We start from the raw sequence: 18,988 nt of genomic DNA, 5'->3' as shown, positions 1-18,988 counted from the left end.
TGGCATTAGCTTGAAACTAATAGTACAAATGTGTATGTCAATATAAAGCTAACCTTTAAAATAATATTAACTGCCTTTCTCATAAGTAGGTCAGATTTTTGTGTAGTATATATGTGATATTCTTCACTGATTTGTGTTAGATGTTACTTTAATTGTTGTATGTATGTTAAAAATTAAATTAAGATGTTAAACTTGTATTTAAACATTTTAAAGATTCATTTTTGTTTTGGTTGATTCCCAAAATATCACACTTATATAGACGTACAAGCATTTACTTTAAATAATAAATATTCATCCTAGCGTTTTTATATGACTGGTAGGTATTGTTTATATTTAACAGAAGATGTGATATTATTGTCAATTAAACAACTTTCCATAAGAGACCAAATCAGTCTCAGTGCATTTACGTATAGATACATCTTAAATTTGTAAGATGATCAAAAGCCTGATAAGAATTTTGACAAGGTTATTTAAATCAAATTAATAACATATACTCATAAACTTAAAATTTATGTTACGATTGAAAGCTTTTGGTTTATAAACATTTTACATGTATTAAAGTATTTGTAGTACAATCAGAGTACAAAATACTACCTTCAGCTATTTATTATTTCCTTTTAGAATACCTCAAGAAGTAGACATGGTATCTTGGTGCATGTATTTAAATCAGAGTACAAAATACTACCTGCAACTATTATAGATGCATTATTTCCCTTAAAAATGCCTCCAAAAGTAGTCATAATATCTGGGTACAGCGATCACATGACATGTCTTTCGGATTACTCTTACTTTGATCATCTCAGATTTGCCAAAATAGTAAACAAAACATTTGAAAAAATTGTCGTTCTGTAGTACAAATTTATAACACTCAACTGTGCAAGTTTTATCATACTAGAAAGTTGTTAGCCCTCTTAAATTTAATTGATGAATTCTGAGAAATATTTTATAAAATCAGTAAAATCTGGATTTCCTATAATATTTTTTTTGGCAAATGATAATAAGATGTTCTCCATCAGCAACAAATTATTTTTTGGAAAATTGCTTCAATAAAGGAGAGCAATGAAATCCAGGTGAGTGGTTATGTCTCCTGTTACTTTACAGGCTACATAAATTTTACAGACCCAATCACAAATTGGTTGACCGTAATGGACTAACCGTTTCACAGATGATATCGGATATGTTCCTTATGTTGTTACTACAATACCTTTTCCCTTTTCACTAATGTGACCTACCGAATTAGACTATTTCCAGATTTGTATTCACATAGGCAACACGACGGGTGCCACATGTGGAGCAGGATCTGCTTACCCTTCCGGAGCACCTGAGATCACCCCAAGTTCTTGGTGGGGGTCGTGTTGCTTAGTCTTTAGTTTTCTATGTTGTGTCTTCTGTACTATTGTTTTTCTGTTTGTCTTTTTATTTTTAGCCATGGAGTTGTAAGTTTATTTTCTATCAATGAGTTTGACTCGCCTTCTGGTATCTTTCGTCCCTCTTTTACTTGGAAGGTCATATAATATAAGGTGGTTATAAGTATAGCATTTAAATTTGAACTCGATCTGTATGAGTCTTTTTGTTCATAACAAATAATGGTGCTACATTTAATGGGTGAAGAGAAAAGATATATATTTATTACATGTAGTAGCAGATTTTGTTTTCATTATGAAATTAGGAAGATGTGGTATGATTGCTGATGAGACAACTATCTGCTAGAAATGTTAGCAACTATAAGATCACTGTATGGTCTTCAACAATGAGCAAATCACATATCTTTAGCTATTAACGAAGCTATTAAACACCCAGAAAAGAAATTGGAAAGCAATTCAATTGAGAAAACCAATGTTCTAATTTATGTCCATAACAACAAATAAAGAGAAATATTATATACAGTAAAAAAACCGACAACTGAATAACAGGCTCCTGACTTGAGACAGACACACAGAGAATGTGACAGGGTTAAATATGTTAGCTAGTACATTTTATTTCTGAACTACTTACAATGATGAAATCTAGCATTTAAGATTTCAGACTATCAATTATGTTTTTTCCTTGAACTACATATAACACTTGTATTTTTTTAATTTTTGACAGGAAATTTATGGGTATGCCAAGAACCAAGGGAAAGAAATCTTCATGTGGATTCTATATTTCTTGACAGTAGGTTTACTACGGTTATTTTTCTTCTGGTACCCACATCTGATGATAGCAGCCACACATGAGAAAAGTTTATTAAAACATGCAGTAGTTGTTGTGCTGAAGGTAAGATTTAATTTCTACAGATAAAACTGATTCTATACTATCTTGTAATGTATGGTTAATTAACAATGCCATGTAAAAAAAGGGGAAAAACGACAAAACAGTTATCTGCTATTTTCATTTGCACAAGACATGTTTTTTTGTGGTTTTAGTGAGTATGGGTGAAGCAGGATTTTCAGTGTTCAGCAAAGTACAAAATTCCTCAAGTCATATAATATAAAACTCATACCACATCTTTTATTAAAATTTGGCAAAACAACAAAATAAAATATCCATGAGATAGAAGATTTTCTTCAATCCATGAAAATTGGTAATCACAAATATAAATGAATCTACAGTAATCTTCAAGAGGTTTGGGTAGAGACCAACAGTTTGGGAAACAAACACATTTTATATAACTTTAGAGGCCATATTAGCCAAGGAGCTTAAGAGAGCAGTTCTAATTTGCTTACCATCAAATTTACTAGAGGAGTAATATATATGTTGGTCTTTTCTCGGAGACTGGTACTTTAACCTTAGAGCAAATCTGATGAAACCACAATGCATCAAACAAGGTTTTAGGTTTGTTTTTGTTACTCATCCTAAATATGTATCAAATATTTGCCACTGGACATTTAGCAAACAACACTCAACCATCAAATACTATTTTGTTGCTATCTAATAAATGTTAACTCCTACATGTATCCTTTTATTAAAATTATGAAAATGTATGTTTTAAATGTAAAAAAATTAAATTGAATAGGCTACATGACACTTTACAGCCTTAGTGCAATGCATTGAGGGTAAATTATAAGCGTGAACAAGATGTATCATTTGAGGTAAGTATTTCAGAGTCAAGTTTACATGTGGTCTTGTTAATTTTCTTCTATCTGTACATTTAAATTTCAGGTAAAATTTATTTATGTCAATATGTAATGTATATAAATTATAAGTTAGAAATACAACCTATATAAATAAATCCAGTCATGACCAGTTGTAAAACAATGCTTGTCTGAGTTTACAAATGAGATCAGACATTATCGCAATAAACCTTTTTATATCTTAACTACTTTATAAATGCAGGTTATATATTGTTTCAACATTATAAAGTGCAATAAAAACTTATTTCAACTTATAATCTAAGAGTTATTTAGCCCTAATGTTGACTTGCCATTGGCCAAAACGTAACATATTTTAAGCCCTAATATTACACCATTAAGCCATCACATGTACCTCCAATAGTTTATGCATGATTTTCCTTATAGTTTTAAGGTTGATCACAATTCAAAAATTATTTACAAATTGAACTGAATTTAGTGTGACCGATTGAATTCTTTTTTTTTAAGACCAACACCTCTTTATATGTGCTGGAATATATTTATTTGTATATATATAAAAAAAAAAAAAAATTGTTAAAAACCACAGAATTGATAGAGTACAACATAAAATGCATATAACTTAATTGCTTCTTTAGTCAAGCACCTAATGTTTAAAACCACAAATCACTTATAAAAAAGCAATAAATAATCTTGTACCATGACACTAATAAATAACATAATAACATGCTATTATTTAATTATTAATCCTCAATTAAAAGTGCATCCATCACTTAACACTTGACAATAGATATTGTTATTTCAGGATGTGGTTAGAAATTGACTTTCTGAGGTTGATCTGAATGAATATGTATTATTGCACCATACAACTGCATTAAATGGAAAGAAATACTATATTATATATGTGTATAAGTCAGGAATCTGATGTTCAGTTGTTAGACAATTGGTTTTCCCTTTTGAATGGTTTTACACTAGTCATTTTTCGGGCCCTTCATAGCTTGCTGTTTGGTGTGAGCCAAGTCTCCATGTTGAAGACCAAACTTTTACCTATAATGGTTTACTTTTACAAATTGTGTGGTTTGGATGGAGAGTTGTCTCATTGGCACTCGTACCACATCTTCTTATCTCAATGTAAGATTTTCATTAGAGATATAGATTGGCAACTAGGCTAAATCTCAAACTATCAAACAGCCTTCTTGATTTTTCATTGGTGACATAAAAGTCTTTATTAAAATATTATTTTCTAAAAAAAAATCAGAAATATATTTGAATAACTCCTTCAACAGACACAAATCCAAGATTTGATGTTGGGGAGTCCACTCATATTAGGAAGTCATTAAGATTCAGATATTTGTACATCTGTTCTACCAATGCCATTTTTCCTGATGTCAACCTTTGCTTTCATAGACATAGTTCATAAATCTTTATCTCAAAAACATTTTGTGAAAATTTTTTCAATGATTTTGGGAAAAATTATAAAAAATGATACAGAGAAAAAGTAAATAGAAGGAATAAATACGTCAGTATGATGCAAGAGCTACATGAATATATGGTCTCTTGATATTTCAATAGATTACATGGCCATTTAATGGAGTTGCAAATCTCTTGTATTATATTGTTCTGTTGAAAGAGGGACGAAAGATACCAGAGGGACAGTCAAAAACATAAATCGAAAATAAACTGACAACTCCATGCCTAAAAATGCAAAAGACAGACAGACAAACAATAGTACACATGACACAACATAGAAAACTAAAGAACCTTTGAATTTTATAATTCATATTCAGTTTTTTCACTTTAAAACAAAAATTGATATGAAAGATTAAACTAGAACAGGCAGCTTAAAATAAAATGAAATATTTATTTATACAGCTATTTTAAAAATATGAATTGTGTCATATTCAACATGTTTTAACTAAATTTGATTTTTTTATAGGACCAGTACAATCAATGGTTTGTGGCTAAGGTTAAATTGAAGGAGAGGAATGGACGGGATGTGTAAGTAATCAGTTACTGTGGATTCAGTATTATTTGATAAGATACCAATTTTTTATGGGTGCAGATGAACCTAAAATTTAAATGTTCAATACATTACAAATTTTTATCATGTTGTATGCAGAATTCTGCAAATTCTCGAAATCAAGGAAAAGGAAAGTTTCTGCAATCCATGAAAAATTTGTACCCACCAAAAATAAATATATCAACCACATACAGTACATAGCTTTTTGTCACGGACAAACTCTAAAATGGTTGACGATGATAGACTTTTTTAAAAGAGTTATGTCCCTTTGAAATATGAAATTTATGGAAAATGGACTCGTTATCACTATCACATGTACAATTCTTGCTAGATTTTTATATAACTTATACTATAAGTTACTATCAGCAATGTCTCGGATAAGTTTTATAATGGTAGTTGATCATTTTTTTTTAAACAAGTTATGCTCTTTGGAAATATTAAATAAGTGCAACACAGGGGACATTAAAAATTTGTTCTTTTATTTACATAGTGATCTAAGTACCCTTGCACTTTTTGAAATTGTTGAAAAAACATATTTCTTTTATTTTGCCACATTTTGAGTTTAATGTACATTACATCATTAGATTAATGCTAAAAATTAAAAAAAAACATAAATGAATTTTTACTGTTGATCTGGTTTGAAAAAAAACATTTAACCATAGTGACAACTTTGATAAGTTTATATATTCAAACCAAAAAAAAATGCAGATTTTACATAATCTATCTATCTGTCATTTCTATCATATTTACACCTACAACAAAAATAACATTTAATACTTTAACATACCGGTACATGCACTAATGAATACTTGTACTGAACAATGGTCTTTCCAATTGAATATAAAGGTAATGGTAAAAATTAATTGTTTACTAAATTGAAAACAAATTTAGAAAGACACTTGAAAGAGCAGGCAATTTTGTAAACCATCTATGCAGGAGATTTTATTGGTTGACTATGAAATTTCATTAAAATTGTCTCCAAATCTTGATAGAACTTTGATTTAAATTCAGGTTATATGTGAAAATCTGTAGTTACTACATATCTATGGATTCAAACTGGGGTCCATATTGCATTCACCTTGTCCATCTATTTGTCTGTCATTCCCTCTTTAAGTCCAACAAATATTGCTGTCTAATTTTTTTAGGTTCTGCTGAACATAATGAATTTATATTTTTTCAGCACTTTTGGGATCTGTTTGTTGGCCTTTATGTGTTGTTGACCATTATAGGATATTGTACCGACGTGTTGATCATATCCAATTTTTATAGGAGTTATGGGATTTGGACAATAATGTGTAAACATTACAAGACAATGTTAATAGGTTTTACTCCACCCAATCTATATTGTTTACAGATGTCAATCTTAATTACAATGCTTGAGCAAACTTTTATACACACAAAGCAAGCCGGCTTAACCAAAGTCTTAATCTACAAGCATCTAAGGAAATGAGCTGTAAATGGGGGTGAAATTTATTATTAAATGATTTCACTATATATTTGTTTCTTTACAGCCAAAACCCAGACAACCACCATGAGACCAAAATAGAAGGTATATCCTATAAGAAAGGACATTTACCAAATACACCACTTAAACAGGGAGATGTAGTAGTAAGTGTAAACAAATTTAGTACCATTATCGCCCCATTACAATATTATTCAATTTTCGCTATAAAAGTACAATTTTGTTGATTTGGTTTTGATATTTTTTAATTGAACATACAGGTCAACCTGCAATGCAGATCTTCTTTTAAATCCATTCACTTTTTAGAACCACATCATTTGAAAAATGCAGGAAAATCTCAGACAATAACATAAGTTTGTTAGTGTTTTATAATAATTTATTTTAAATTATATTTATGCTCTTATATACAGATATATAAATAAATATAAATAAGCTCATGTACACACTTTTTTAAACTAATTAATTTCATTTCAGTTGACCGAGGTAAAGTTAAAACACTATCCCTCATGAGCAAAGTTTTCTTTAAACAATATAATTTTATTTCAGTTGAACGAGGTAAAGTTAAAAACTAATGTCATTCAAACAACTGTCCTATAAAACGTGTTAGCTTGGGCATTCAGGATTTCTGGTTTATTTTTGCTAGATTGCTTTGAAGTCTTATTAGAATGTTTGAACAGTGTTGATCTGGTAATTAAAGAATTTGTACTATATTTTACATAAAATCTACAAAAAAAGAACAAAATTAACAAAAACCTCACCATAAATAAACTTTCAATTGTGTGCAAATTGAATAAATGCATTTATTTTTATTTGCAGTATTTTTAATGATAACATGAGATATATTTTGGATTCATTATTATTTTTGGAATACCAATTTTTTGTGGAATGTATGTGTTATGGTAAACCATAAATTTAAATGCTCAATGAGGTGTCAATTTTCTATAGACATATGTTTGCAGACTTTGGCCAATCCAAGATATCAAATATATATGTTGTGTACAAGATGTAAGTTTGTACAAATTATAATATATTCATATCTATACAAAATCTTTGTGAGGTCTTATAATGTTTTTATATCAATGCTCAGTATTAAACTGTATCACGAAGTTGTGAAAAATTGACAGAAATATGCGGAGCAAAAGACTGTGTGCTTATCCATTTTTGTTCAGGAGGTCATAAAAACTGATAACTTGTACAAAAATTCTGTACAAATTATAATTTGTACAAACCTACATCTTGTACACAACATATATATTTGATATCTTGGATTGGCCAAAGTCTGCAAACATATGTCTCTAAACAAGAAAATTGTTTTCTACAAAAGACCATGAATCCACAGTATTTAAGATATGGTACAGATAATTTAATCTCACTGTGACTTTAAACTTAATATGTGTGCAGCTTGTAGTGTTCGTGCTTTGTTGTGTTGGGCGAGATTTGACAATCGTGACAGGATTTTTACAATAATACGCATGGTTAATACTTTGTTTATCAGAGATTTTAGTAACGTTCTGCTATAGTTCTATAATTCAGGTAGCAATTTTCAAATGACCTCTAAAACAATTATACTGAATTCTTCCAAAGTTTCTAAGAAAATCTGTTGATGATTTTTAAATGAACTGCTTATATCTACAGTAAAACCTGTGAAACTAAACTCTTGTACCTGTCTTCTACAAAATCTTCATTCTCAATAGTGCCTTGATCATGGTTCCATCTACCGGTACACTGTTTCACTGTACATGTACTTCCTTTTAGATTATCAAATTGACGTTTTTTTTCAACCTTGAGTTAATGTATTTGAAATGCTTAAAGTTATTGCTTTGCTAATGCTTACTTCTTTTAAAGAGCTTGCTAAAATTGCTAAGTTCAAGATTCTTGTCTTGAATTTTTTTTTTTTTTTTTTTTTTGAAATCTAATTGATACATTGGCTGAATATAGGAAAAACAATGTAATAATCTCATGTTAATTAGTTGAAAGATTACTGTAGATATATTCTGGGGTTGTTATTTGTGGGATTTAAATGCATAAACTTTTTGTATATTGTAAAAGGAGTATGTTCGGTAATGCCCTAAAATGGCCCCCTTTTTTAGCTTAAATTTCAAATTCGGATTTATTAACAAATATCACAATAAACTATAGCTAATACAGTGACTAGATAGGAAATAAGCCATTTTGTTGAAAATTTTACGCTACTGCGTTTCATTATGATGTCACAAATTGTACTCATATTGATTTTCACGAAAAATCAATGAAAATGGGTAAATTTCCATAGATTATTGTACAGGAAACATAGAGCGCATACGTTGACAACAAAGATCTTTTAAAATAATGTTTGTGAAAACATTTAACATGTCTTATTTGAATATTAAGTTTGTCAATGCCTGCTCTCTATGTTTCCTGGTCCTTAATTTGGTTGAAATCCAGCTGATTTTGTCAAATTTCACGAAAGTCCCTTATCTTGACCTTTTTGGGATGTAATAATCCACGTGTTAGAATTAAACTTTGACAAAAACAGTTATGTTTAACTTTCTCACATGTCTTTAAGGTAAATTAGAATATTTATTGTCTTGGAACTATGAACTTTATAATTCAGGCCAAATACGGCCCTTACCGAACTTACTCCTTTGTGCATCTTCAACAAATTAGCAGATATATAAGTAAAAAAACCAAACTGCTCTGAAATTTACATTCTTGATATATGACTATATGAAGAAGTAATTTTTCCTTGTTCAAGGATAACATAGAAAATTTTAAAAAACAAAAAGTCGATGATAATTCTGGTTTATACAGGCCTGTATAAAGCAACACTAGGAATTTTTACAGGTACAGCCTTGACCTACTTTGACTCAATTGACAGTGACAATAAAAGAATAACAATGAAATATTGTATGCATGAAAAATTGCAGAAATTTTACAATTATATTAAGAATTTTTAAATGTTAATTCAATACCCTGAAGTACAAAAGTTTTAAATTGCAGTTTATCATTTTATTGATTTGTTTGACAATATTACATAAAAACTATCCAAGATTCTTTACATTTGATTGTGAACCATCTTACCTTCAATAACTTTGTCTTTGATACTGGAGTAAAATCAATTCTTGATATTTTTAATGAAAAATTTGTTAATTATTATAAAAAGTAACTAGTATTTTTGTGAATTTTTAACAAATAACATATTTTTTGTATTTTTCAGAGGGAGCAGAGTCTTGTTCGATTTTTTATCACAAAGAAAGTGAAATATGTGTGGAACACAAATTCTCAGGAATTTGAGAAGGCAAAGTTAGTTTGTACACAGTTTTTTTGCATTCAGTTTAATTAAGAGCGATTTGAAAAAACGACTTTACAAGACAATTTGGATTTACCATTTGGTAGTTCAAATTTATAATTTTTCTGCAGATTCAATGTAGATGGTATTAAGGTTTACCTCTTGTCCATCCATAACACCTGTATGTGCCAAAATTGGTTTCTGTTCTCTTACTTTAGTGTGCCTCAACAAAAATGTTATATAACTTATACACAATGCTTATTACCACAAAACTTCGATCAAAATCGAACTTGGGTGTCAATCATCACTATTCCTGCCCCTTTATAAGTTTATATGCAAACAGGGGCAATATCTGTGTCCCATGGATACACTTTCCATTTATTAGAGTTGTGTTCCTTAAAGACAATGAAGGGAAATGGTTGTATGCTATCTGCTGTTGTCTTTCTTAAGGTCACAAGTCCTTTTAATTGAGACATATGGATTGCAAGGTTGCCAGCCAAACCCCCAAGTTCCAAGGTTGTATTTGACCATGTTAAAGTCAAGCACATGAAATCTTTATAATATTTATATTTCATTTGAGTTCAAAACTAAATTATATAAGAGAAAGTGCCAGTTATACCATCTCTTAGCTTTAAACTGGAATAAGTAGACTTTAGATCTTTTAATGTTCTTTTTTCTCACAGGACCTCATTAAAATTTGTGCCTAGCTTTTTTATTTGGATATCTTTATCAGATTAAAATAGGGTGTTTTGAAACAATTATGTATAGTTTTATAAATACCCCTTCAAAATGTTTGTAATTTGACAACAACTATTTTGCATGACTGTCGTGTTTGGTAAATTATCTGCATTTCTATGATAATTAGGAACTTTTGATTGAACATGGATTTTTTTCTTATGTCTATTGTAACTCTCCACTTTTTATTTAACAGGGGATTAGACCATTCAACAAGATGCTCATACTTTCATGAAGCTTTGGGACTTAGTCACTTAGAACAATCTCAAAGGTAAAATCCTTGTAGTACAGTAATACACAATGCCCAATCAGATTAAAATACAGATCCTGTCAATGCTTTGCTTACAAAGATATACAAGCTAGCAGTTTAACCAATGAAACCTCTGTCTCTAAATATTTGAAGGTATATCTCATTACAATGAAACATGAAGACCCCAAAATATCATCAAAACAGAGAGTAGAATGATGAATTTTCAGATTTGTAAGTGAAGCTGTGACAAAGGATCTGTATTTTAATCAGATGGTACAATGGTTTCAGACCATGTATGAAGAACATTTTATTTTTGCATTTTAATCAGCATCTATGCATTTCAGATACAGTGGAAAATGATCAGCCTGGTATCTTTGATGTGTTATTTTTTTTCAAACAAAATATATATGAGACTGCATAATCAATCTTAGGTTAAAATGTAATCTTTAGGTACCACATAAAATGAAATATAAAATGAGAATGGAAACAGGGAATATTTCAAAGAGACAACAACCTGATTTTTGGACATACTTTATATCCTATTTTTATATTTTGCAGGAGAAATGTATATGGCAGTAATTCTATTCAAATCCATGTGACACCTATAATTACATTACTCTTCAAAGAGGTAAGATTTAAAAAAAACAACAAAACAGAAAAATTTCAAGGTCATCCAACATGAAATAACTTCAAGTTCATATATCATAACATTTAAACAATTTTGAGTTTAAATGTACTGTAATTTATATACATAGGGGAAAAAGTAATAACACAAATAAAATAAAGTAGATCAGTGCAATAAAATGCATTAGAATATATTACAACTTATGGCAATTTTTTTCTCTAAAAGATATTCATGTACCTGTAGTTATTGTTGCGTGGGAGGATTTAAAGCTTACAATTTTGTTAATGGATTTGTTGTATCATATACTTCAGACCCCATGTCTTTCTTTTCAAAGTTATTATATAAAATAAATTCAAAATCTGCAAAATATCATAGTTTGCGCTTTCCAGTAGATAAGATATGAATAAGATGTACATAAATAAGATAAGATAAAATGATCTCAGATAATTTGTTTAAATTACAAATTTCAAACAGTCTATGTTTTAACCTTCTAACATTTTTACATGTAAGTTGGTCCATCTTTGACCTTTTATTACATATCATATATCTGTCCCAGATAATATTTATGAATTTAAAGTGATTAAACCAGAATAGACCAGATTTCTCTTTTTTATGAATTAAATGCAAACATGCACAGAATTTTATGTGGTAATTTATATACAGTTGTAAAATGAAATTTATATTTATATTTATATACAAAGATATTTACGGTTACCTGTGTAGAAAGAATTATATATATACACAGTATGTTTATCATATCGTCTTTTAAAATGTCATAAAAAAAATTCACAATCATATATTTTATTTTAAGATCACCTATCCAGATAACTAGATCTTTATACACAATGTTTACAAATTTTGGAGGTATATAGGAATCCATTAGTCCTTGTATACATCCATCCATGCATCAAGGAGAGAGAATAAAATTGCAAAAGGGGGTATCGTCTTGTGAATTCCTACACAGTTTTATTTAATCATAGATAATTATTAATAAAACCTCTACTGAACAGTCAGAGCAGATGGGATAAAATTTTGTTCCTTAAATTGTTTTTTTTAAATTTTTTATTCAGATGTACCGGTATCTGAAAGTTCACTTTCTCATTTTAAAACTATACTTTGAAGATTGTCTTTATAAGAAACGTTTAAGGTCATTTAAACAAAATATGAACGAACTGTTTCTGTGTTGTATTTTTAAAGAGTTACTTGTTGCTGTCATAGTAGTTGGTTAGACTATGAAGTTCTATGATTGGTTTATTTTCATTATTACCTATTATTGTGGAATAAGGTAGTTGGTTAGAATATGAAGTTCTATGATTGGTTTATTTTCATTATTACCTATTATTGTGGAATAAGGTAGTTGGTTAGAATATGAAGTTCTATGATTGGTTTATTTTCATTATTACCTATTATTGTGGAATAAGGGAAAATTGTGGTTTGGTGGATAGTTGATTTTGTGGATTTGCCAAAGTCCACATAGAAGTCTTTAGAAAAATAATTTTTTTTGAACATTTAAGTTTGTGTTTCAACAGTACCTCTAAAATCCATGAAAATTAGTACCCCAAGATTAGTAATAATAACAGTTTTTGGTCCTCTGATTGTAAGAAACATTAGTACTGTAACTTAAAGCTTATGCACAAGGACATTTTTACCATTAAAAAATATATGCAAATATGTTATTGAATAATTTAAATTTTGTAGGTGTTGTCGCCATTCTACATTTTCCAGTTATTTAGTTGCTGTCTATGGTTCGCGGATGAATACTATTATTATGCCTCAGCTATTGTCCTCATGTCGGTCATATCCATAACAGTCACTGTTTATCAGACCAGACAGGTAAGTTTGAGGTCATTATTATCAGTCAAAGGGGAGAGGTGTTGAATTGTTGAGTAGCTCTGTATGGTACTCAATGAATACTATTATCATGTCTTTTAAATTACAAAGAAATTGCTTCTCTTAGGAATTTCATATAGGAATAGGAGTCTTATTTTACAGTGAGAAGGCTATAACTTTGTTATGCATTTTTACTTGTAGCTTCTTTATTTCTATTTGACAGAGATGTTCCTATTTCTTTTAACCATCTGAGTAAGATAGTCTGTTTAGAAAAAATTAAAACATTTAAATGTCTAACAAATAAGATCAAGAATCAAGTACTCTCTTAACTTAAGTGAAGACTGTAAGATGTGTGTATCTTACTTAAATGATTCTTTGATAATGTGACACAAATGTTGTAATATCATGCACATCTTGCTCAGTAATGTAATCTTCATTCTAAAAGTGAATGCAGTATTCAATCAATATATTATTCTTGTTTTCAGATGCAAAGAGCTTTGAGAAACACCATTCATTCCTCCAGTATAGTTACTGTTTGTAGAGGAGGTGATGGTGAGTATATTGTTGATGCTACTTTAACCCTTTCCCTTTCATGCATTTTAGACCTTTACTTATCGAAAATACATTATCGAAGTTTAAATGAATACATAATTCGCATCAATGGTCATTCACATGCCATGTTGGGGTCAAATGAAAGATAATTGGTAAAATATTTCAAAAAATTAAGTTTGACGATAATTCGTCATTTTTTGGTCACGTGGTATATTTCCAAATGTCACGTGACTGTTGGAGAAAAAGTGAAAAAATACGAAATCCTTGGGCAAAAAGTCGTGCAGAGACATATTGGTGGGCTAATAGGGTCAGGTTTTGATGGAAACACAATGCCTCGAGTCTGTTGAAGCCATATAAGTTATCATAGTGGTATAAATAGACGCATAACGTGCTATAGGCCTTGAAATATCGATGTCCGTAACATTCAAAATAATTGATTTTAGACGCTCTTTTTGTCCGATTTCAAACTTGGACCCCAGTTATTTGTCTAATTCGTTTTCAATCAATCAGCAACCTTAACTTTGTTTTTACAAGGGAAAATTCATTGAAGTACCAATGCTAGCTCGATCTGGGACACCCTTGACCGAGCCCGATGGAGCAAAGGGGGTAAAAAAAGGGGGGGGGCAATTTTTGCACACACATTCTTTAAAAAAAAATATTCGTAGGTTTTCTTTTTGAAATTGAAAGTAAAGTTAAGTTAAGTTACATTTAATATAGGAAATTGTTTTTCTAACTCCGGCAGTGAGATTCGAACTCTCAATCTTAGCGCCTTGAGATAGACCAGCGTACCCCTGCGCCACTGACATTGTAATGAATTTATCGAAATTTAAGTACTTAAGTCTACTACTACAAAAGAAATGAAAAAAAAAAATATATAAAGATTCTCACACAGTTTGTTTTCTTTTTGGAATTATGTGTTCAGATGATAATTTGTTGTTGCCAAATGCATGATTTTTACGCAAATCTAGGAGGAATCCACTCTTTAAACTGTCATTTTTTCATTGAAATATACATGTTTCTTCATTCAAACAAAAGTGTTTTCAACTTTAGTATACCGCAACACTTACGAAACCATGTTTTGTTACATCTATTTCAACTTTGTCAAAAAAATTCAGAATATTTTAGCGGTTTTTGTCTCTTTTCTCATAATATCTTTAAGAAATGACTTCAGATTTTAAGCGTAATTCAAGTTTGTGATTGCGCTGCTACACTAAAAATTACATTTGCAACTAGTGTACAAGTTAGAACTATTAGTTTAATACTATTCTTCAAAAACTCACTGCACAGTTATTGAAAAAAGACATAAATCCTCTTAAAAGAGCAGTTTTCTTTGCACTTCTATTTGAGAACATTCCTCAAAATTCGAAGAAAAATAAATGGTTTTTACAGAAAAATTACACATCAGTAAGGGGCGACTTGTTTATTAACTAATAATGATAGAGGTTTGATGCACATTAAATCGCATTGCTGGTTATCTGAGGATTAATTTGAGCCCTTAACCACATCTGTACGTCAGCAAATGGCGATTAAACATGTTTAAATGTCCCCAAAAAATCTTGAAATTGGTTTCACCGGTAAGCTGTACCGGTGTGAAAGGGAGAGGGTTAAAGTTCCATCTGACAAATGTGGCCAAGCTCACACCTAGTACAATGATGAATCCATCCATCACTTGCTCTAATCTAATATTGAAAATGTGCAAAAGTTAGATTTCAATTTGGATGAACTACAATTCCTTGAATACAACATCTTCTAAATCTTATTGATTTGTGGTGCTTATAGTTTGTTGAGAAATGTCTTTGAACTTAAAAAATGTTTATAATATGGAATATAGGAATGAACAAGAGAAGAATATATTATATATTAATAAGGTAAATTATTTAAGTTGATTGAGCAGAATGATAGCAGGATTGTCTTCCTTTTCCTTGTTTTTATTCCAGTCAGTAACATAAGATTTTGAACTCATCATCCCCTTCATTTTACTAGGATGGTGACTGAGTCACTTAATACAATGACATTCTTTATTTTTATACCCCCGCTTTAAAAAAGGGGGGGTATACTGTTTTACCTCTGTCTGTCAGTCCGTCCGTCCATCAGTCCGTCCATCAGTCAGTCAGTCCGTCCCATGAAACTTTCGTCACATTTTTCTCAGGAACTACACATCCACCCTTTCTGTAATTTGGTATCAACATTTATATATGTCAGCCACACCGTGTGATCCTTTTTTAGATTCATCACTTGACAACTTCCTGTTTACCGAACACTTGTCTGATTTTACACATTGATAGCCAAGTTGAAAATTTTCGTCACATTTTTCTCAGGAACTACAATACAAGGATTTCTGAAATTTGGTTTCAGGATTTATATTAGTCAGCTATACCGTGTGATGCGTTTTAAGATTCATCACTCGACAACTTCCTGTTTACCAAACACTTGTATGATTTTACACATGATAGCCAAGTTGAAAATTTTCGTCACATTTTTCTCAGGAACTACAATACAAGGATTTCTGAAATTTGGTTTCAGGATTTATATAAGTCAGCTATACCGTGTGATGCGTTTTCAGATTCATCACTCGACTACTTCCTGTTTACCGAACACTTGTATGATTTTACACATGATAACCAAGTTAAAAATGTTCGTCACATTTTTCTCAGAAACTACAATACAAGGATTTCTGAAATTTGGTTTCAGGATTTTTATAAGTCAGCTATACCGCGTGATGCGTTTTCAGATTCATCACTCGACAACTTCCTGTTTACCGAACACTTGCATATTTTTACACTATTAATATTATCCACTTGCGGCGGGGGTATCATCAGTGAGCAGTAGCTCGCAGTTTCACTTGTTATATCAGATTGAGCTTTGGGGATTTCTCAAGAGCAAAAAAAACATGTTTTTTTTTATTGAATGGATACATCCATAATTGGAAAAACAGGGAAATGAATCCCTGCTTGAGATGGATGGTTTAAAAAAATAAAAATGTTGGTAGTGGAAAATATGTTTGATTTCTATTTGGAAAGTTTTTATATTTTCTATATTCTGCATCTAAAACAATTTAGATAAAAACTGTACATTTTTTGCAGAATATATTGAAATCTCCTCTGAAGATCTGGTCCCTGGTGATGTTATAGAAATACCTAGATATGGGTGTATCATGCAATGTGATGCTGTATTAGTGGCTGGGAATTGTATTGTCAATGAAAGTATGCTGACAGGTAGGAATTGTTACAGGGTCCTAATGTTTACTGAGAGTGAAGAGTTATCAATATTTCTAATAGAAAGAGAGAGGCCGAAGATACCAAAGAGATTAATCAAACTCATTAAATGAAATTACAATAACTTGGCAAAAACAAAACACCACCAAAAGACAAACAAAAACGATCATAGAAACTAAAGACTGAGCAACACCAACCCCACTAACACCGGGTTACCTCAGTACTTCAGAAGGGTAAACAAATATTAATATTGTTATTAATAAAAACATGTTTTTGCGCCTGTCCCAAGTCAGGAGCCTCTGGCCTTTGTTAGTCTTGTATTATTTTAATTTTAGTTTCTTGTGTACAATTTGGAAATTAGTATGGCGTTCATTATCACTGAACTATTATATATTTGTTTAGGGGCCAGCTGAAGGACGCCTCTGGGTGCGGGAATTTTTCGCTACATTGAAGACCTGTTGGTGACCTTCTGCTGTTGTTTTTTTTCTATGGTCGGGTTGTTGTCTCTTTAGCACATTCCCCATTTCCATTCTCAATTTTATGTTTCACACATTAAAGCTTCTTCTTTGTGGAGCTAATTTCTATAAAACCCAAAATGACTGTGCAGTAAGGTTGGCTTTTGACTGCAAAATAAAAGAAACCACATGTATACAGTATTGTTGATGTTAGTTCTAAATTTTTAAGATTTTTGGATTCCCTGAGAAGATCGTTTTTTCATATTTAGATGCATACCTCAATAAAATGATAAAATGTTTTTTGAAATTTTTACAGGTGAAAGTGTTCCAGTTACAAAGACACCATTACCAAATCCTAAAATGTCTAAATCTCAAGAAGATATTTTTTTCCAAATTAAGGAACATTCCCGTCATGTTTTGTTTTGTGGAACTCATATCATCCAGACTCGTTACTATGGAACCCACAAAGTTAGAGCTGTTGTCTTGAGAACAGGTATATGGCATTTTTTGAATTTTATAATCCTCCATGGGCATCATCAGATGGAATGATGTCTAGTTATAAAAACATTTTCACTGTGAACTAATTTGTCTAAATGAGGGGGGATAGGACCTTTATCGGGACTCCGGGATTGGGTGTTTTTAAGCTCGGGATTTCGGGATTGACCCTTTCGGGATCCAGGAATCCTTTTTTTCGGATTTCAGGATGTCGGGATTTGCTTTATTTAAATTCGGGACTTCGGGATTTCGTTTTTTCAAGTCCGGGATTTCGGGATCAAGACCCCTCCTATCCCCCCTCCTAAATGCCTTATGTCATACATTTTACATATCTTCTTTACCTTCTGTCATACTGATATAATCAATTGAATTTTTATTATGAATTAAAAAGATTTAAAAAAATGTCAGTTATGCAAAGAGTTGATCTAAAAATGAATTGGGAGAAAATTTGAATTCAATTACTTATGTTTACCTTTATTGGACTGATAATAAATTTTAATTTTCTTGAGTTATCTCCCTGTATTATATTCCAGTTATTATTTTGTTGTTGTTCTTGGTATGCTGACGGATTACTGAAATACATATAATAACTTAGTTTAAAAAGACTTATTTAGGGCACCATTTTTTTGTATATATAATTTTTAATCAAAATCTTTATCCCTTAAGAGGTTCCTGCTTATATAAAAAAAAAACGAAACTGCTTCATCACATGGTTACTTATGGCTTAAAATAATAAAAAACCTGCTTTCAGATCATATTTACAGTTATATAAATATTTGATAAAAATGATTACTGTGGATTCGTTATTATTCGTTGGATACATATTTTCGTGGATTTTGTGTTTACAGATAAACCACAAAACCAGATGTTCAACGAGTTACAAATTGTCCTATTGATTATATGCAGACTTCTCAAAACCACAAAATTATAAATCCACGAAAATGCAAGTTTTCCTCAACCCATGAAAATTGGTACCAAGGAAAATAAATGAATCCATAGTAATGTGAATATTC

General features: G+C 30.5%; 1 protein-coding gene across 5 annotated transcripts in view; it reads left to right on the top strand.

Moving 5' to 3' along the window:
* LOC143057172 (polyamine-transporting ATPase 13A3-like) overlaps positions 1-18,988 on the top strand; it is a 55,579-nt gene that overhangs the window by 11,154 nt on the left and 25,437 nt on the right. For all 5 annotated transcript variants that reach the window (XM_076230421.1, XM_076230420.1, XM_076230422.1 and 2 more), the window contains 10 exons: positions 2,089-2,256; positions 5,005-5,066; positions 6,600-6,696; positions 9,747-9,832; positions 10,750-10,824; positions 11,362-11,431; positions 13,127-13,261; positions 13,744-13,810; positions 16,894-17,025; positions 17,797-17,973. In XM_076230421.1, coding sequence (XP_076086536.1) covers positions 2,089-2,256; positions 5,005-5,066; positions 6,600-6,696; positions 9,747-9,832; positions 10,750-10,824; positions 11,362-11,431; positions 13,127-13,261; positions 13,744-13,810; positions 16,894-17,025; positions 17,797-17,973 — 1,069 coding nt within the window. The remainder of the gene's footprint in view (positions 1-2,088; positions 2,257-5,004; positions 5,067-6,599; positions 6,697-9,746; positions 9,833-10,749; positions 10,825-11,361; positions 11,432-13,126; positions 13,262-13,743; positions 13,811-16,893; positions 17,026-17,796; positions 17,974-18,988) is intronic.

Source organism: Mytilus galloprovincialis, chromosome 13 (assembly GCF_965363235.1).
Source record: "Mytilus galloprovincialis chromosome 13, xbMytGall1.hap1.1, whole genome shotgun sequence".
In the NCBI taxonomy this organism is placed as follows: Eukaryota; Metazoa; Mollusca; class Bivalvia; order Mytilida; family Mytilidae; genus Mytilus; species Mytilus galloprovincialis.
The sequence above is the reverse complement of the archived record's forward strand: the minus strand, read 5'-3'. Positions and strand labels throughout refer to the sequence as shown.